Source organism: Anabrus simplex, chromosome 2, assembly GCF_040414725.1.
Source record: "Anabrus simplex isolate iqAnaSimp1 chromosome 2, ASM4041472v1, whole genome shotgun sequence".
Classification (NCBI taxonomy): domain Eukaryota; kingdom Metazoa; phylum Arthropoda; class Insecta; order Orthoptera; family Tettigoniidae; genus Anabrus; species Anabrus simplex.
Genome location: NC_090266.1, coordinates 827098541 through 827120413, shown reverse-complemented (window position 1 = coordinate 827120413; position 21873 = coordinate 827098541). Strand labels below are relative to the sequence as shown.

The 21873-nt window shown below is 37.4% G+C and overlaps 1 protein-coding gene across 1 annotated transcript in view; it reads right to left on the bottom strand.

Annotated features, from left to right (window-relative positions):
* Positions 1-8129: 8129 nt before the first annotated feature.
* Positions 8130-21873, bottom strand: part of LOC136864487 (superoxide dismutase [Cu-Zn]) — a 195237-nt gene continuing 181493 nt past the window's right edge. Inside the window, exon 5 of the mRNA XM_067141523.2 lies at positions 8130-8576. Within this exon, the coding sequence (XP_066997624.2) occupies positions 8468-8576 (109 nt within the window). The 3' untranslated portion in view covers positions 8130-8467. The remainder of the gene's footprint in view (positions 8577-21873) is intronic.

Here is a 21873-nt window from a genome sequence, read left to right as displayed (position 1 = left end):
TCTGAAAACTGTTAAAGTAGTTAGTGGGACGTAAAAAACTATAACACTAATGAACTGTATGGAAAGGCAAGTACCAACCATATGCATTGGTCAGGTAATTGACTGGACATGAACAGCACTGAGCATGCATGGGAAAGGTTGAAAATGGCTGTTTTTATCGCCAAAACCTCCACAGACAATCTCAGACCTCATTAGAGTTGTCCAATAGAACGGGATCTTCTTCCTCAAGAGGACGTCAGTTACTGATTGAAAGTGTGCCACAGCGTGTCAGAGACCTGAACAATGTCAGAGGAGGCCATACATGGTATTAGTGCAGAGTGAAGAAGTCCGCCTTCACTAAATTAAAACCACAAATTGTAACCTTTCTTATTATTTCCATTTGTTTACGATAGATATTTGAAGAAAAATATTTGGGTTTGTAAAATTTTACATTTTCAGGTTGTGTTTCTCTGTGATACAATTAAACAACATTCTGTAACTTAATTGTTTCATTGCATCCCTGAAATTCCAAATATATTTTTGGTGTATATAAAAACAGTATACTGGAACAGTAGCAACCACATGAGTGTTGCAGGTGGAAAATGAAATTCATGCTGTAAATTCACAATTGTAGAATTGTAACACATCCCAGACCTTATTGCAGATACAAACGCCTACAGTGAGGAATATAAGTGATTGCAGGTATAATGCATTGCTGATTCAGTGTTAGACGTGAATAGTAGCCGGGAAAAAGTATAAAAATTTATGGGATGAGAACCGTTCAGTAAGTCATTTGTCACTGTAAGTAATGTCATATAATTCCCTAGCAAATGGGGGAGGTATTGCAGGGATGTGAAAATGTAGTTATACTATCCCTAACATCACCAATCCAGTTGATAGATCAGAAACATGTGTGAAATTTTGCAGCATTGTCAAAACTGGCCACTGGAGGTTTCCGTTCCCATTTTGCCACAAACATGTGCCTATAGTTTGGAAGTCAGTCCTCTCGCCACACCAGTTTTAAGGCAGAAGAGAGTAGATGTTGACAGTGTGTGAATAATGGCTGTGTGTTTCAGTTTCACACACTATAGATACATATATTTTTTTTTAATATTGCTGTAATAAAAACAACAACAACAACAATAACAACATAGGTGATAACATTTACTTTTGTGTTGCAATTTTATGTACAACAAAAAGGGGTTATTCAGGGGCGAATCTACTATAAGGGCAACAGGGTCCGGGCCCTGCCTTTGTAACCCTTTGTAATTTATTATTTGTAGTTGTTATTACAAACACTATGAAGCAAGTATGATATTCAGTGCTAATAGTCCGTCAACGGCCTTGGTTCCATGTCCCATCTACCACACCTCCCCACGTGTTCTCCGCGGCGCATCAGTCGACTGGTTTGGCTGCCTGGCAAAGTGGCAGTGTTCATGCGTGTTGATGGCGAGTTATTGCGTCGTTTGGGGCCAAAGGAAGTTGGCCCGTTGCGCTGGCTTTATTTCTCTTTTCATTTGGCTGTGCACGCAACCAGGAGCACCGATCTTGAGTAGTTATTGGAGAGGCATGATTAACTTGAACAGAGGCATGTGAAATGAGGAACAAGTATTAGTGCAAACATTCCTATATTCAAAAACAGACAAAACAGACCATTAATAGAGCGTGTTTCTCGAATACATTTTTGAACGAGTCTTATGTATGGAGTTTCCGATAATATTCGAAAGTAAACAGAAAAATGGAACTTGATTCATAAATAAATATTTTGAAGAAATGTTTTATGTACAAAGCTATCAAAACAATCACAAGTAAAAGAAATAGAACTTGCTTCATAAATGTATTTTCTTAATAAATATTATATTGCCGTACTATACATTATGCATTTCATGACACGAAATGTGAAAAGCTCTACCATCAGATTTACCGCCTGAACAGTCTCCATTGGGAAATGTAGTTGTCTGAAGAAATTCCCGCTTTCTGATCTAATTTCTTGATATAAAACTGCCTACCACCTTCTCCAGATTTAACACCTTAGCATCCTCCAAAAACTACAAAACTCTATGTTTTAAGAGGACATAACAACTAGCAGGATATTTTTTTCTTGGGGGGGGGGGGGCAGAAATTGCCACTGCGCGGAAGTGTGATTCTTGTCGTACGGCAATTCTCGATTGTTTAGTGGACAAGCAGTGTCTCATTTAAGATGAATCGAGTGGATTGTTTATTAAAAACTCTCTTCAATTAAGTCTAGAGGAAAAGATTCAAATTAAACGTTTGTGTGCTTACCAACCAAATGATTATCTCAACTTGATGGCAAGAAAAAGAGACCTTTCTGTAATACACGGTTCAGTAAAAAGTCATGGTCAACAGTGAGTGACGAGAAACAAATTCTGCATTGCTTTTACTGTGTGTTATTTTGTGGTGAAGGATTGTGGTCAACGACCGGTTGTAACGCTCTAAAACATTTAAGTAAGCGAATTAAACACATAAGGAAAGCGCACTACACTTAGAAAATTCCAGTAAATGCAAAATATTTGGGACTGTTAACATTGGTGCACAAATTGACTCTGCATATAAAATCTCAATCCAGAAGCAAAATGAAGTAGTCACAAAAAATATACACATATTAAATAAAGTAGTAGACCGCTTAACATTTTTGGAACTCACGAGTTAGCACAGAGGGGCCATAATGAAATATAGGACTCAGCAACTGTGGTAATTTATTAGATTTGTTATATCTTCTTGGTAATCTCGACAGTGTCTTAGATGACTATCTGAACGGCACTCGGACATCAGTTTCTAAATATACGTCACACATTACACAAAACGAACTATTAGATTTTATGTATTAAATGTACATTGAAGACTTGGTCAATGATATCAACGCTGCAACTTTTGTTCCTGTACAGGCAGATGAAGCAACAGACATGACTTACCAAAGTAAATTTATCATATTGCAGTACATTAAGGACAATAAACCTGTTGAAAGGTTCCTTTCCGTTGAAGATGTTACTGATAGGACAGCTTATGATACGAGCAAGGTTCTGAAAATACAGCTTGAACCTTTCAAAGTTGAGGAAAAGCTCATAGCTCAGGCTTGTGATAGAGCCTCAGTGATGCAAGGGAGTAAGGGAGGTCTTCAGTAGTGATGGTCAACGCTCTCGCTCGAGACTCTCGAGACTGACGTCGCAGATCTCGAGACTCTCGCGAGAATCTCGAGACCGATCCTCCTGTAGTGCAAGCTGTGCGACGTACTAGTAACTACGACTGTAAACTTGATACTATATCATTGCAGTTATTGCGTGAAATAACGTTCTCATATGGAAACGTGTGGCCAATACATTTTGTCAAAACCCTGGAAAAGTACTGCAAGTTCAACTATGAACCCCTTAATACTATTAACGAAAGTGAAAACCGAATGTCAGTATCTTAAACTGTTCACGGCTCATTTGAGGTGGACATCTCAGCTGAACAGCCATGCATGATTTGTGAAAAACTGTAGATAGGATGTACACCTACTTGGATACTAGGGGCGTGCATTATTCGAACTTGAGACGGGGAAGATGTGCTTTGCTACACATGCAACCCCCATTACACATGAGTGGAACGTGTAGTCTAAAATGCCCGACTTTGCTCCAATTCTTTCAGCAGGGGTGATGGGCAACGCTCTCGAGACCGATTCTCGTGTGCTGCGAGCTGTGCGACACGACGCCCCAGTAACTACGAGTGTAAGCTTGATAGTTATCATCAGCAGTTCTCATACGGAAACGTGTGTGACGATAAATTTTGTCAAAAGCCCAGGAAAGCACTGCATGTTGAACTATAAACTCCTTAATACCAAGACAGAATGCCAGTATCTTAAACTGTTCACGAGTTATTTCAGGTGGACGTCTTAGTTGAATAACCCGTATAATTTGTTAATAACTGTTATTAGGATGTAAACCTACCTGGATGCCTCACAATCGTTGTCGGCAGGGTAGTTTCTTGTGATTCAGACCTGGCCGGGGGTGTTCTGTGACTATTCCTCTTCATTCACTTTTCACTTTACACTAGCACTAATCATCATCTTAAACGATTTGATACCGGAAGAGAATCTCTCAAAGACTGTCGGATCATCCCAGAATTATTTCTGCCGACGTATTTTACTTCTTTTGAATAAACAACACAGCAGGCTGTGCTGTGTGGCGTCTCTTCAAAATAACCGACACCCACGACTTACGTTGCATTTCAGACATCGTCTTCAAGTTGTCGCATACAACTGGACACAATTACACATTGCACTGTCATATACCGAAGTACCTAATTATTATTATTAACAAATACATAGCAAATGGGAAATATCCCGTTGGCAATAGTCATTTACAGTAGTGTAATAATAACCAGCATACTGATGTGGGCAAGTTTTCCTTCGTCAACAGGACCATAAGGGATTGGAATAAATTACCTGCAGCAGTCTTTGAGAGATTCTCTTCCGGTATCAAATCGTTTAAGATGATGATTAGTGCTAGTGTAAAGTGAAAAGTGAAAGCTGTATACGACGGACACTGAATTTGTGATTTTCTGCTGGATTTAGAATGTTAAACTAGTAGTATTTCTTCTAATATTTTCTCTCCATGGAATTGCTTGTTGTACTCTTGTTGTTGTAGTTGTTGGGCAGTTATGTGTTAACTTTAGTATCACTTGTAGTGTTAAGCTAGTAGTAAGTTCAACCTGTCCTATAGTACTGTAAGCCATAGTGTTAAGTAATGGAAATACTTAAGTTGTGTGCGAATTTGTGTATAATGATGCTGGATTTAGAAAGTTAAACTAGTAGTATTTCTTGTCATATTTTCTTTCGTTGTTGTCGTTATAACAGTATGGTAATGATGGTTTAATTTCACTTTATTATCACTTGTAATGTTAAGCTAGTAGAAAGCTCAACCTAATAGTATTGTAAGCGGTAGTGTTAAGCACTGGAAATACTGAATTTTTTAATGATGATGCTGGATTTAGGACGTTAAATTAGTAGTACTTCTTCTAATATTTCCTTTCCATGAAATTGCTTGTTGTACTCTTCTTGTTGTTGTGTAATTATGCTAACTTTACATATGACGCGAATAGAGTAGGAATTATTTCCTTCGTCACCAAAATATCGGTAAACGCAAACAGTGGTCATAATATGATATTGAATGTGGGGTCTGATAACGATGTACACCTACCTGTCGAAAGAATTGGAGCAAACTCAAGCATTTTAGATTACAGATTCCACTCATAAGTAATGGTGGTTGCATATGCAGCAAGGCGCATCTTGCCTCGTCTCGAGTTCGAATAATGCTAGTATCCAGGTAGATGTACCTACAGTAGCCGTCAGTTTCTGTACTTAGCCTATTCATTCACGTATTTACCACTGCATACAATGCCAGAATGCGTATCCTTTATAATTATGTTGTGTAGTATGCCTCTTCAGTGACACCTAGGCTATCTATGACAGCTCTTGCTGGAGCTGTAGAGGATCAAACCAGCCTTCGGGCTGAATACCCAACATACACATACATGTGCCAAATCATCCCAGAAGTATTTCTGCCGACGTATTACACTTCTTTTCGACAAGCAACACAAGCGGGCTGTGCTATGTGACATCTCTTCAAAATAACCGACATCCGCGACTTACGTTGCGTTTCGGACATCGTCTTCAAGAGGTGGCGTACAACTAGTACAATTTCACATTGCATCGTCATATATCGAAGAACCTAATTATGACGGGAATGCTCTATAACATAGTAAGGAATTATTTCCACCATCGCCAAAATATCGGTAAACACAAGCAGTGGTCATATGTTATTGAATGGGGGGTCTGAAAACGATGTACACCTACCTGTCGAAAGAACTGGAGCAAACTGATGCACTTTAGGTTACACATTCCACTCATGCGTAATGGTAGTTGCATATGCAGCAAGGCGCATCTTGCCTCGTCTCCAGTTCGAATAATGCACACCTCTAGTATCCAGGTACGTGTACCTACAGTAGCCGTCAGGTTCTGTATTTAAACCACTCATTCATGTACCTACCAGTGCATATAATGCCAGAATGCGTATCCTTTATAATTATGTTATACTGCGTCAAAATAGACCTCTTTAAAAATGAAAATGAAATGTCGTATGGCTTTTAGTGCCGGGATATCCCAGGACGGGTTCGGCTCGCCAGGTGCAGGTCTTTCTATTTGACACCCGTAGGTGACCTGCGCGTCGTGATGAGGATGAAATGATGATGAAGACAACATATACACCCAGCCCCCGTGCCATTGGAATTAACCAATTAAGGTTAAAATCCCCGACCCGGCCGGGAATCGAACCCGGGACCCTCTGAACCGAAGGCCAGTACGCTGACCGTTCAGCCAAAAAATGAACGCCCTAGTCGCTTGTGGACACGTATTTATGAAATGGAGAAGGCCCGTGGTTGGCTATTCTCATACACGGCACTAACAGCATTCAGTTCCGACTACCTGCAGGCCTACGACACGCTGTTCGCCGCACAATGCGGGGACAACGTTCTCGAGATCTCTCGAAATTTCTCGCGTGAAATAGTCCCTGCGCTTGTCTCGATAAATCCTGTGAAATCTAGAGACCTAGTCTCAGACTCCCTATCACTATTCTTCAGGCTCAGATGCAAAATTCTATTCTATATGCCAAGTACGTTCACTGTTACGCTCATCAACTAAATTTGGGAATACGAAATACTTATAGCAAGAACATAAAATCTGTTTGGTTGCTCTTCGCAAACATTACTAGATTCATTACCTTTTTCTCTTCATCGCCTAAGAGAACTGATGTATTGCGATCAATTTCTTCAACAAGATGGAACATTCAGTCTTGGGTTGCGAGTACTGTTCATGAAAACAAATCATATTTGTTGGAATGTTTTCAGAAGATTGAGAACGAGGATTGTTGGGATGATATAATAATAAGGGAGTGTTTTGGTTTTAAAAAATACTTAACAGTTCAGAATTTTTGGTTTTTTGGAATTCTTCTATGAGATGATGAAACATTTTGATATTTTGTTTAACATGATTCCAATGCAGTGTGCTAATGCATTTACCATATCCAATGCATTACAACGTTTTGAATAACCTGTTTCTGAAATAAGAGATAACAATGAAAGGTATCAGGTAGATGAAGATGAATGTCCTACTCCAACAACAAAAAGATCTAAATACAGCTCTGGTGTAAATCTGACTGTAGATGCCTAAGAAGTGTGTGATATACTGATCAACTAAATGAAAGACAGATTCCAACGGTCTCATATATTTAGTAGTTTCAAAATTATTGATCCGGAAAACTTTGCTACGTTCAGATAAATTTTCCCAACGAATTTAGTCAATACTTTTTCATTGAGTAGCAGTCCATTTATTTCCCATGAGAAATTGAAAAATGAACATTCAGTGATTTATCGCAATAATTCCTTTAAGGATATTCCTTCAGACTGTGCTTTGTTCACATTCTTCATGAAACATTCCTTCAAAGAATTGTTCTCTGAGGTACACAAAACTCTACAAATTGCACTAACTACTCTAGGGGAAGCAGGACGAAGTTTCAGCACACTGAAAAGAGTCAAGAATTACCTTTGTAATAGTACAGGTCAAAACAGACTGAATTCGCTCGCTGTTTATTCAATTCATAAGGAGAAAATTGGTGAAATTCCCAACTTCAACAACAGAGTCATTGAAATGTTTGTCAGTCAGAAGAATAGGCGTGCTCAACCGCTGTGTAAGTAATGTGCCATTTGGTGAGTTCAATTATATTTTTTTGTTATTAACTCTTTAGTGTATATATTTAGGCCGATATATTTTGCTATTTGTACTGTCTTTTGACGTTTTTATAGTACCGGTACAGTATAGTACAGTGCAGTACAGTATAGAAACCCATGTTTCAAAAATACCTGCCTCAACCCCATATTCATGACCAAAAACTTTATATCGGACCCCACTGGCGGAATTGATCACGAGTCGTCACTGGGTTTATTATCATCATCATCATCATCATCATCATCATCATCATCATCATCATCGCACTACTTCTGAAACAGAAGAGTTGCTTTAACAGATTTGAGTAATAGAAACTGGATGGAACTAAGGAGTTATTTCCAAATATCTATTAAATAATTAAATGCATATCAAAAACTTTATTATAATTCCTTTATTCCTAAAAGTTCTCTAAAATTCAGTATATCTATTTATAAACATTGACAAGTCTTATATAATATGCATTCACATGTGTTTATATACTTATACTCACACCTAGCATAATATTTTATCATGAAAATGTTAGTCAGCCTTCTAAATACTGTACACCTTCAATTATTTATTACTGGAACTGGTGTTCCATTTTGTACTATTGCATGACAATAAATTAATTCTCTGTCATACAAAAAGCATATTGAAAATATTCTCTCTTTAACAACTATGGAACTGAAAATTGTACCAAGTACAATATTAAAGAATGGAAATCACAAATGGTTAGAAATATTGAGCAAGAATAACCACAGTCATCAGAACTGAGAAACCTGATACTGATACCATCCTGCCAGCAGCACTTTTGGCTTCCTGCCAACCAAGAACAGGATCTCTGAAATCACAAAGAGCAGAATATAGAGTTGCTATCCAAGAATTTAACAGGAATGGTCAAATATATCTAGTTAGGGAGAAAGAGGGGAGAATGAGTCAAACATTAATGGACACAAAACCCACATAGGGCCAACATACTTCTGTTTCTTAAAGAGCCTTCTATACTTGCTCAGTTATGCTATTGTTGTCTCAGTGGATTTTTTTTATCATTTCTCTTGTCCTCCTTCTGGGTGGCTGTGGTCAGGAGGCTACTGAAATAATATCTAAGACTAATAATATATTATTTATGTTCTTTCTCCTTTCCAATGCCACCTTCCCACATTTTATATGAATACAGAAAGGCACTTGGCTAGATTCAATATAGGTCAGGGGTTTAAGGCTGGTTGCCTTTCCATTCACCATGCATTGGTCCTATTGAAAATCAGACACATGTTGCTAAGACTTGAACCTCGGACACTCAGTGAGATAGCTGAGTGGCTAGACCACTGCACCAGAGTGCTTCCCAATATGGTATTTACATTTATGTAGCCATAGAATATTCTTCTACAAGGATGATCTTATTGAATGACTCTTTATTTCAATAAATTTAATGTTATAAATAATGAAATTTACTCTTGTTCCAACAGACAAAAATTACATCCTGAGCAATTGTATTATTGGTGTCAAACTGTCAGTTAATCTGATCTTCTCAGAAAATGTGAATTAGCCTCAAAATCAGTATAAAAAGAATTAATATTCTAGATAATAATATTTTGCTGAATTCAACCCCAAAAATTCCATATTTATCTCCAGTATGCATAATTTTCCGTTTCAATACTGACATGTTGTATGGTTGAATCAAAATGTTATTTCTCCAGTAGAACATAATGCAATTTCATGGCATTATATTTAATAGTAAATCACATAATTCTGTGTCAATATTGAAGAGTTATGGTGCTACAAATGCTTTCAATTATTGAATGGCATTTCAGTGTCCTGCATTCATTGACAATTAATAATTTGTATATATATTTAAATCAGAGTTTTGTTTTAGATTAAAGTTGATTCATAACTTAACTTTTCCAACAAGACTCATTGCAATTCTGCCCATAACATACATTTTTGTAACCCAGTATCAACACTGACCAGACTGTTAGACTTTCTTTTTGTTGTAAGGGTTGTAAGGGTAAGGGTTGTGGCCTTATTAAGATACAGCTGCAGCATTTGCTGGTGTGAAAACAGAAAATCACAGAAGAACATTTTCAGGGCTGCTGGAAGTGGGATTCAAACTTAACATCTCCTACATGGCGTGAACCACACAGCCAACTCCTTCGATATTAGATATTTAACCAGTTGCCTAAATTCACGTAACATATTATATTCCACCCAAGAATAGTTTACATTCACCAGATTTTATTCTTTGAAGTACTTCTGTATCAGTGTCAGTATATGTGATGTATAGTAAATATGTGCAATTTAGACTGAGAAATGAAAGGATCTGAAAGCATATAATAGTCCTCAATTTCACATTTTAAAAATTTAATTTAAATTTGTTTTAAAGAATTGTATTTGAATAACTTCTTGCGTACAGCATTTTACGTGCGATGATTGAGCTGTCAATATGTAAGTTGTTAGTTAATGTTAAATTATTTGTGGTGTTGATCCAAAAAATCTAATACCCAGATGGAGCTCTTAAAATAAGGTAAATGCATATGGTTAAGCAATATGTAGTAAATACTGATTAGGTGTTTAAATATTAAGTTTAAAAAATAAAAATATCATTATTACTATTATTCAATATTTATTACTAATTAGATTAATGCACGGTGTCCCAGTAAAATATATACACTCTTTGACAGTTCATAACAACCATGTTTTTTGTCTTTTTTTCAGTTGTGGCTGCTTAAAATAATGGCTGGAGTCAGACTAAACTTTGAGGAAAGAAAATTCATTATTAAGTGCTACTGAAAGACTGAGTACATAAGTGAAGTGTAAAGACTGTTTTGAATGGAGTTTCAACACGATGCATCAATGAGACTCACAATTACTTGTTTGCGAGATAAGTTTGAGGTATAAAGAACTTTTAAGGATGTCCATAAGAGCCATTCTGGAAGACCATGATCATCCACCAGCCCCACAAGAGAAAGAGAAGTCATGGCATGATTTCAGCAGTCGCCTAGAAAATCTGTTTGGCAAGCGGCTCGTGAGACAGGACTTCCAAAATCGAGCATCCATCGCATTTTGAAGTGTGCCCAATGGAAAAGTTTTATTACTATATTAGTCCACACTCTTAATGAAGATGATTATGACAGAAGAATTGAATTTTGTGAGTGGTACCAAGCACAATTTGCATAGGACCAATCAATTCCTATACAAGATTGTTTGGAGTGATGAGGCTACATTCAAGTTAAATGGTTCAATTAATCATCACAATTGCACCTACTGGGCAGCTAACCGTCCTCATATGACAGTGGAACGCCTGGAGTTACAGCGTGGTGTGGTTTGTCAGCATTTGCTTTAATTGGACCTTTCTTTTTTGATGAAACAATTAATGGTGCAAAATACCTCAACTTGCTACAAGAATACGCTATTCCACACATCCAAGAGATGTTTAGGAATGAAGAATGGTACTTCCAGCAGGATGGAGCACCTCCCCACAACCATCGGGATGTAAGGGCCTATCTTGACGGCCACCTGACAAACAGATGGGTAGGACGAAGAGGAAGTATCGAGTACCCTCCATGCTCACTGGATTTGACCCCCATGGACTTTTTCTGTGGGGGTATGTTAAACACAACGTTTACACCACAAAAGCAGCTACAGTCAATGAGCTGAGAGCAGTCATTGAAAGAGAATATGCCAAAATACCAACTGAAATAATTAGGAATGTTTTGGATTCAATCAGTGAGCATTATCAGCTGTGCTTGGACCATAATGGCCAACAATATTAACACTTTCAATAATTGGCTGGTTTCTACATTTGTTCACATTATTCTGATTTTTTAAACTTTTGTGTATTATAATAATTGTTAGTGTTATAGTCATTTAAAGAGTGTATACATGTTATTGGGACACCCTGTATTAAAGGAGTTTACCTCTTTAAGGCGCATTTGGATGGTGCCTTTTCTCGTGCAATGCCGCATGTGGCACTGCGTGCTGTATTGTAAGCCACAAGGTGCAAGAGCTTTAAGAACCATGCCTCTTGCCTCTTCGTGTTCACGCGGACAGAAACGAGGCACATGCAATATTCGAAAAAGGCTTCTAAACAGTTTAAATGTGCTAGTGTCACTGCTGCTACTCTGATAATTATTGCTAATAAACGCAAACATAATTGAAAGTGATGGGTGTCAGACGTCCCGTGCGGTCAGAGTATGACATTAAATATTCTTCAAGATGTCAGTATTGATAGCTACTTGTTTTGTGATTTTACTCAGATGTCTCCACATGACTTCAAGATACTCTTACAGTTCATTGGGCCATTCATAAATAAGGAAAACACTAATATGAGAGAAGCCATTTCACTTTGCACGCGGTTAGGTGTGACTTTACGTTTCCTAGCTACTAGTGACTCCTATCATACAGTATTTACAAGATTTCATTGCCAATTTACAGAGTTCAAACTTTAAAAATAAATCATGAAATCAAATGTTTGAAATATTTACAGTCGTAAGCATAATCACTGTCTGATGAATCAGATGAACTGTCATTTAAGGATCAATAGTAGGAACGTCTTCTGTGAGTGCATCTTCCTGCCAATTATGTTTCTCAATTTTACTGGTGTGTCCAATGCATTTTTTCCATAGCTCCGGAGTAACAGACCTCAAGGCATCTTGGCATAGATCCCACATTACCTCCAATGACCTTCCTCTCTCCATGCAGTTAGACATATTCGCTTTAGCTATTACATGTTTTACATATACCCATATCGACTCTATAGGGTTAACAATGAGCTCTGCTTTGTACATTTTTTACCTTTACTCTTTGTCGGACACCATAGCTGAACGGTGAGCGTGTTGGTTCTTGGATACAATGGTCCTGGGTTTGATTACTGGCCACATCAGGCAGGATGCCTTCCACTTTTGAAACATCTTGTATTTAAATTTATTGCTGATGGGGGTAAATACCATTCTTCGTCATCTAGCATGTCATTCCCTTAATCCACTTTTTCACCCCCTAACACAACACATTCATTGTGAAGTAGCTCTACAATATTCAAAGCGGCAAATAGGCCAACCAGGCAACATTGCTTGGCAGATACACAGCTTTCTTCTCTCAAAACCACTCAAATAAATATAAATCAATATAAAATCAACAACTGCATGGAGGCAAAAAGCATTTTTAATTTTAGCCTGACATTCTCATGAGCTTTATAACAAGCCAATTTTTTTTTACTGCTATGATCACCCAGTAATGAGGAAATGTTGTTTCACGAAATTTTAACAACTTTTTTTTTGCAAATATCAGAACTTTTTTGCAAATATCAGATGAAATATAAACTAGGTGTACATATCAACAATAAGTTACTTTAAGACACATTGCAGTTTGGTAACGATTAGATCAATAAGGGTAGAAAATCTCCAGGATGAGGAAATTAGACAGAAGTATATGGATATGATTAGTGAGAATTTCCGAACAGTGGACAGTAAGCAGGTCTAGAATATAGAAAGAGAATAGGTGGCATACAGGGATGCTGTAGTAGAAACACCAAGGGAATGCCTTGGAACAACTGTGGGTAAAGATGGGAAAAAGCAAACATCTTGGTGGAATGTTGAAGTGAAAGCAGAAGAAGGCTTATCAGAAATGGCACCAAACAAGGGCTGATGCAGACAGGGAATTGTAAGTAGATGAAAGAAACAGAGTGAAACAGTTGTTGAATCCAAAAGAAGTTGTGAGAAGATTTTGGTAATAACCTGGAAAGGCTAGGTCAAGCAGCAGGGAAACCTTTCTGGACAGTAATAAAGAATATTAGGAAGGGAAGAAAAAAAAAAATGAACAGTGTTTTGGGTAATTCAGGTGAACTCTTTATAGATCCCAGGGAATCATTCAACAGGTGGAGAGAATATTTTGTAAATCTTCTCAACGTAAGAGAAAATATTGCTGGTGGTGTCACAAACAACCAAGCTCATTGAGAGGAGGAAAATGATGTTGGTGAAATTATGCTTGAGGAAGTAAGAAAAGTGGTAAATAAATTCTATTGTCATAAAGCAGCAGAAGTAGATGAAATTAGACCTGAAATGGTGAAGTATAGTGGGAGGCAGGGGCGTAGCCAGGGGGGGGTTACTGGGGGTTAGAACCCCCCCCCCATTGAACTTTCACAAAAAGAAAATAAATAGAAACTGACAGTAAACAATAAACTTCTTTTATGTGATCAAGATAAACTCCCTGCAATCTACTGCTTGTTGAGAGTGTTTGCCACCTTACCTGTCACCACTGCAGCCAGTGAGAGATCATTTTCAACATTAATACGCCTTAAAACCTACCTCAGAAATACCACAAGTGAAAGTCGACTCAACGGGTTGGCTCCCTTGAACATTCACAGAGACATAGTTGTAAAACCAACAGATGTGTTAAATTTATTTTCTAGGAAGCCTCGAAAATTAGATTTTAGATTGTAAACTGAACATACCGTTTGAGATAAAACTGCTGACCTCGATCATATTGTTCTTGTTCTGTATTTTAAAGTAAGAATTTTGTAGTGTATTGCAATCTGAATATCACATACAGTAATTCACTCTTGTATCAGTATCCTTATGACAGTCATGCAAGCGCGTACCAGACACGCACAAGCACTGTAACCCCCCCCATTGGCCGATCCTGGCTACGCTACTGGTGGGAGGGCAGGGATGAAATGGCTTCATAGAGTAATAAAATTAGCATGGAATGTTGGTAAAGTACCTTCAGACTGGACAAAAGCAGTAACTGCACCTATCTATAAGCAAGGTAACAGGAAGGATTGCAACAACTATCAAGGTATCTCATTGATTAGTATACCAGGCAAAGTATTCACTGGCATCTTGGAAGTGAGGGTGTGATCAGTGGTTGAGAGGAAGTTGGATGAAAACCAGTGTGGTTTCAGACCCCAGAGGGGCTGTCAGGATCAGATTTTCAGTATGCACCAGGTAATTGAAAAATGCTATGAGAAGGACAGACAGTTATGTTTATGTTTTATAGATCTAGAGAAAGCATATGCCAGGGTACTGAGGGAAAACCTGTTTGCCATACTAGGGGACTATGGGATTAAGGGTGGATTATTAAAATCAATCAAAGGGATTTATGTTGACAATTAGGCTGCAGTGAGAATTGATGGTAGAATTAGTTTCTTGGTTCAGGGTACTTACAGGGGTTAGACAAGGCTGTAATCTTTCACCTTTGTTGTTCATAGTTTACATGGATCATCTGCTGAAAGGTATGAACTGGGAGGGAGGGATTAAGTTAGGTGGAAATGTAGTAAGCAATCTGGCCAATGCTGACAACTTGGTCTTAATGGCAGATTGTGCCAAAAGTCTGCAGTCTAATATCTTGGAACTTGGAAGTAGGTGCAACGAGTATGGTATGAAAATTAGCCTTTCGAATACTAAATTGATGTCAGTAGGTAAGAAATCCAAGAGAATTGAATGTCAGATTGGTGATACAAAGCTGGAACAGGTAGATAATTTCAGGTATTTAGGATGTGTGTTCTCCCAGGATGGTAAAATAATAAGTGAGATTGAATCAAAGTGCAGTAAAACTAATGCAATGAGCTTGCAATTGTGGTCAACAGTATTCTATAAGAAGGAAGTTAGTTCCTGGACAAAACTATCTGTACATTGGTCTGTTTTCTGACCAACTTTGTTTTACGGGAGCGAAAGCTGGGTGGACTCAGGTATCTTATTCATAAGTTACAAGTAACAGACATGAAAGTAGCGAGAACAATTGCTGGTACAAAAGGTGGGAGCAATTGTAGGAGGGTACTCAGAATGAGGTGATAAAGGCTAAGTTAGGAATGAACTTGGTGGATGATTCTGTACGCATAAACCGGCTTGGTGTTGGGGTCATGTGAGGTGAATGGAGGAAGACAGGTTACCTAAGAGAATATTGGACTGTGTTATTTAGCGTAAGAGAAGTAGAGGGAGACCAAGATGACGATGGTTAGACTCAGTTTCTAATGATTTAAAGTTAAGAGGTATAGAACTAAATGTGGCCACAGCACTTGTTGCAAATAGAGGATTGTGGCGATGTTTAGTAACGGTCTATAATGACGATGTATGTATAAGAATATCAATCTTATGTTTTGATACACCTTCTACCAATGACTGAGGTGTTTTTCAAAGAAGTGCAAGTAGTAGCCTACATAATATCCTTTATTAGTGATTTTTTTTTGTGGTGCAATCACTTATTTCATAATATCATATTTCTATTCATTTGTTCTTAACAGTGTCACAGACCACATTATGATAATGATTAATTATTAACTTTGTATTAAAATTGTTTACCACCAATCCTTTTCTTTTTTTTTAATTTGCTTTACGTCGCATTGGCACAGGTAGGTCTTACGGTGATGATGGGATAGGAAAGGCCTAGGTGTGGGAAGTGACTATGGCTTTAATTGAGCTGCAGCCCGTGCATTTGGCTGGTGTGAAAATGGGAAAGCCCTGAAGATGGTTTTCCATGGTTTCCCATTTTCACACCAGGCAAATGCTGGGACTGTACTTTAATTAAGGTCATGGCCACTTCCTTCCCACTCCTGCCTCATAATCACCATAAGATCTGTGTCGGCATGATGTAAAGCAAATTGTAAAAAAATAATAATAATAAATAAATAAATTAAAAATTGGTTCCTGAACTCAAAAATATAATTGCATTTTTATAAAAGTAATAGTATCATCAAAACCAATGCAATAGTTTTCCATAAAACAATAATTTTATAGCCATTCAAATAATTGGAGGAAACTGTGCTAAGTATAAAACTATTCCTTCTTATTATGACCAAATTTTCCACCTATATAAAGCCATTGAATTTTAAATAACTGCTGATTTTATTTCTCATAGGGTGAATTATTACTACTATTAATGATGATGATAATAATAATAATAATAATAATAATAATAATAATAATAATAATAATAATAATAATAATAATAATAATAATAATAATAATAATAATAATAATAATAATAATAATAATAATAATCAATATTTTATCCTCAACAAACAAAGTAGAAAAACCTGGCATTAAATAATTATGATCATCAGAGATGCAAGGGTGTTTGATAAACCATTTCTATGGAGCTATTGTCAGCACTGATCAAACACTTAAATGCCATATGTATTGGGGCAGAATTACAGCGTAGATATTTCTTCACAGTTAAATTACAGTTAGTTAATTGTTTTCCTTGATTAGGAATAGCCAGTATAAGCAGAAAGTTTAATCATAGAAACATCTTAATCAGTTCCTGACAAAATGGATTTGGGAGTGACCTTCAATTGTGTAACATCACAAGCCACAGTTCCTGGAAGACGAACACATGTGATGGTGCCTCGCTTGCTTCTCCTTCATCCTCAGGATTGAAATAGTAACAATAAGTTAATTAATTAATTTGTCCACCTCATCAATATAATTTATTGATTTGGTGGACAAATTAATAAATTAACTTATTGTTACTACTTCAATCAATTATCATCAATACGGATCAAAAATGATATTTGTAACTTGTAATAATCCTCAGGGTTGGCCAAAATCTATACCTAAATGTTACCTGTTTTCCTCTCCATCTGGAATTCTTCTGATCATGAGTGTGCTCATGTTATCCCAGATTGCAAAAACACAACAGCTGCACAACTGAGTTATGATACTTCCAACAAGTTACCAGTCAATTTCCTCAACCCTACAACACCGGCTTCCCTTGCTGGGAAGACCTAGTGTTTAGAGTGCACTATATCTTCTGGTATGGGCTATAACAAGTTTGTTACTTTCATTGACCTGTCTCAGTCTCATCCTTGGCTTTGACAATATGAAAGTGACGGAGGTATGAACGATGCTAGTAATGCCATTCCTTATGCAGTTAGTCCCTGTTATGAATGGTGTGAAAATGTTGCTTATAGGGTCTGTACGGGTGTGCATTTCAGTGACTTTGGCAGACTGATGTGGAATAACAACTTCTAGCTTGGCGAGGAAGTTAACGGGAAACTACCTCACTCCTGATTTCCTTCGTGCACCTCTTCAGTGGTGCCTAGGCCATCTATGACAGCTGATGTTGGAGCTCTTAAGGATCAAAGCAGCCTGCAGGCTGAATAGTCAGTATACATACAACATTAGAATGCAACATACCATGTTTCATTTTCAGTCTCAAACGGCACATGACATTCCTTCAACCAGTGAATATTCCGCACAACTCTGCAAAATCTGCCTTCATACACCCCGAACTTATAACTACATCACATGTCTTCATCCTACATAGCAAGGTAATCTCTCCAAACAGTCATCTACAACGGACCACAACTGGTACATACCTACTTATTCCACGAAGAACTTCTAAGTTGAAATCTCCAATTGAAGAGATTTCGTATTGACAGACATGGATAATGACATCCCCATATCACATGGTGTCCTACCATCAACTACTTCATCTCAGCCTGATCAACCAGTTCCGTGGACTATACATTTTGGTCATGCAGTGCACTTTCCTAAAAGATACTTTGGTGGTAGCACTGGGGAGGGAGGATGTGATCATGATGAGCAGTACCATCTGGATGTTGAAACATCTATAAAATATTTACCAAGCCAGCCAGCATTAAAGCTCGTTGACTTTTCAAATTAAAATCATCAGTTACTGTATGTCATTGTTTGCTTTACCATGCAATAACCTTGTGCATATTTCCTACTATAGTGTATTCTTTATTTATTTGTTATGTTATGGATATTCTTCAAGGAGTCACCTAGAGTACTATTATACGTCACATCTTGTAACAGGAAATATATGTAGATTAACCTCTTCATTAGTTAAGTCACATTTACTGTCATTAATGTATAACTTTTCTGATGGAGTGTCAACAAAACTGGAATAATCTGCCCGCTGTATGTAAGGGCACCTAAACCTAGACTGACTACAGTTAGATTCATTTCTTTCCATGTATCCATCATCTTACTTTAAAAAGGAGTTCTCCCCAGAATATGGAGGTAAAAGTAGAAAATGGTGTACATTCCATAATCGAATAGTGTCTGGCTGCTGAATATGTCTTTCCTACAGTCTCAACCCCCCCCCCTATTTATTTATTTATTTATTTATTTATTTATTTATTTATTGTGCACTACAGGATTTCTAATCCCAATTACAGTGGCAAATGTTTACATGTGTTTTTTTTTTAATGTTTTGACTAAGTCTAATAACCTAATATCTGAACTATTCTAATATTATATTTACATTGAGAAAGAAATATTACATATCTAATCCTTACAAGAAACATAATTTCGTATCTAAACTAGTCTAATAACCTAATATCTGAACTATTCTTATATTATATTTACAATGAGAGAGGAACAGTATTTCACATCTAATCTAATTTAATCTTTACAAGAAATAGTAAAAAAATTATAATTTCATATCTAAACTATTATTTTCTTCTAGTTCTAACACTTACAATTAAATATATGAGATAGGGCTTAATGATGAATGTTTATAATATATTTTGTGGTTCAAATCAGCATTACAAATTAGAAAGTTTTCATGGAGGTGGTGAATTGTTGTAAAAACAGGTCTAGAGGTACACAAAAGTCTAAAGAATTATTTTTCTGAACTGCACTGTTGTAGACATTTCATAGCCTGTAGAGTGGGGAATTTTTGTGAGCGGCTGTTCTATCTTTTTTATTATGAAAAGTTACATTTGTCCTTGCATTAAAGCAGAGCACGTGGAAACTTAAGAGGTATAAAAAAGTCAGGGTTGTCAATAATAGAATTTACAGTTTTGTACAGAAACTTCATGTCATCCTTTTGTCTCCTCAGTTCCAAGCTTTCTATTTCAAAATTTAAGAGAAGTTTGTTGTATGCTATATGTGGATAATTACCATTTTTTTAAAATGTAAGTATTTTAAATATCTCTTTTGAATTTTTTCGATCTGTGCAGTATATATTTTGTTTGCTGGATTCCATACAACTCTTGCGTATTCTACTTTGGGCCTGACGAGAGAGCTGTAGAGGTGTATACAGGTTTTTAGGAGTTTAGAGGGTTTGACATTCCTCATCACAAATCCTAATGTCCTGTATGACTCAGCAACTACCTTCTGTATATGTGGGGTGAAGGTAAGTTCTCGGTCTAATAATATCCCGAGGTCTACTGGTTTGAGATCATCGTAACCTAGTTTATAGTTAAAGGAAATACACCTTTTATTTTGGATGAACAACATCGATACACATTTCTCTACATTTAGATATAGTTGATTTTCGGTCGTCCATTGTAGTAAATTACTTAAGTCAGCTTGGAGAAGTTCGCAGTCATTAATGGTGATAATGGATTTGAATACCTTAAAGTCATCAGTGAATAAGAGAGATTTCAAGAATTTTATTCGTTCAGGTAACTCATTGATTAGTGCCAGGAACATCCACGGCCCTAGATTAGAGCCCCGGACTATTCCTGAATGAGTTTCTTTGATAAATTACATACTGCTTTCTATCTCTTAGGTAGGAGCTGAAAAGACATAGTAGTAGGTAAGATAATCCAAGCATATTTAATTTTTTTTAAGGAGTATGTCGTGGTCAATTTTGTCAAAGGCCTTTTCAAAGTCGGTAAATATTGCATCTATCTGTCCACCTCTATCAAGTTCTGCAGATAATGATTGTGTAAAATTTATTAGATTTGTTACTGTCGATCTTCCTGAAATAAATCCATGTTGCTGTTCTGATATTAAAGGTCTTGTATAGACTGTGAGTCTATGACATTATATAAATTTGAAAACCTTGGCAACAGCTGAAATAATTGATATTGGTCAGTAGTGTTTTATTAACATTGGATTACCCGATTTAATGTCCGCCTCCGTAGCGTAACGGTTAGTGTTATTAGCTGCCGTCCTCGGGGGCCCGGGTTCGATTCCCGCTACTGCCAGAAATTTAAGAATGGCAGGAGGGCTGGTATGTGGTTGAAATGGTACATGCAGCTCACCTCCAATGGGGGTGTGCCTGAAAAGAGCTGCACCACCTCGGGATGAGGACACGAGTTTACTTTACCCGATTTAATACAACTGTAAACAGTTCCCACTCACCTCGAAACCAATGCACAATGGACTGCTCCAATAAAGCACTGCATCTTCCAATAATAGGCTTTCCCCAAAACAGAAAACTGCTGGGCAATTCAAATAGGTATGTTATTAAAACAGTGTAACCACTGCCATCAGCCACCTGAGTATTGGCAGGAAAACCATACATGATTTCATGGAATGATGTCTTTCGGATTTAGTACCAAGGCTAGGGCATCTCCCATCAATAAAGCGTGTTGGCAAGGCCCGGTCAATGTGGGAAGTATCCAAGGGTTACCATCACATGGTTAGCAATGGCTAAAGGAGCTAGCCCATATAACCCCTCTTTCTTCTCTCAACGTTGGCACTATGTCTGGGTGGTACAATGAACTATCGAAGGCTCTTGAAAATAGACAGATTAATACCTGTTGCTGCAAGAAATGTGATGGAGTGGAAAGAAAAAGTATGAAATCAGATGCAGATAAAAACCCATATACAATGAATGCTACCTGTGGAACAACCAGTGGTGTTGGTGTTTATCAGCAATGTTTGACAACTGTATCTCCAATGTTCAGCAGTACGATGACCGCCTGATGGAAGAAATGGTCCAGAAAGTCAAGAATAACAGCCGAGAGGATTCGTCGTGCTGTTCACATAACACCTCGTAATCTGCAGGCCTTTGGGCTGAGCAACGGTCGCTTGGTAGCCCAAGACTCTTCAGGGCTATAGTGCCATGAGGTTAGTTAGTTAGATAGATGGAAGAAAAGTACAATTTTTCAGCACATACACCCCATAGACATGTCTGCCTGGAAAAACGAAAGATGCCTTCTGGGAAATGCTTGAAGAGAAGACCATCAATGTTGCTCTAGAAGACAACCTCATATTTGCCAGTCATCTTAACAGACATGTCGGTCATGGTGAAGTCGTGAACTTGCAGAGGTGTTCAAACGAAGAGAGACTGATGTTGCCTGCATCCAGAAAACCAAGTGGAAGAGTGTGAAGCCCACAGACATTGGTGATGAATACAAGCTCCTGTACTTTGGCACATCAGATCATAATGGTGTACCAGTTGCAGATTGCAAGCAGCTATGAGTCAGCATCACCAAGGTACAG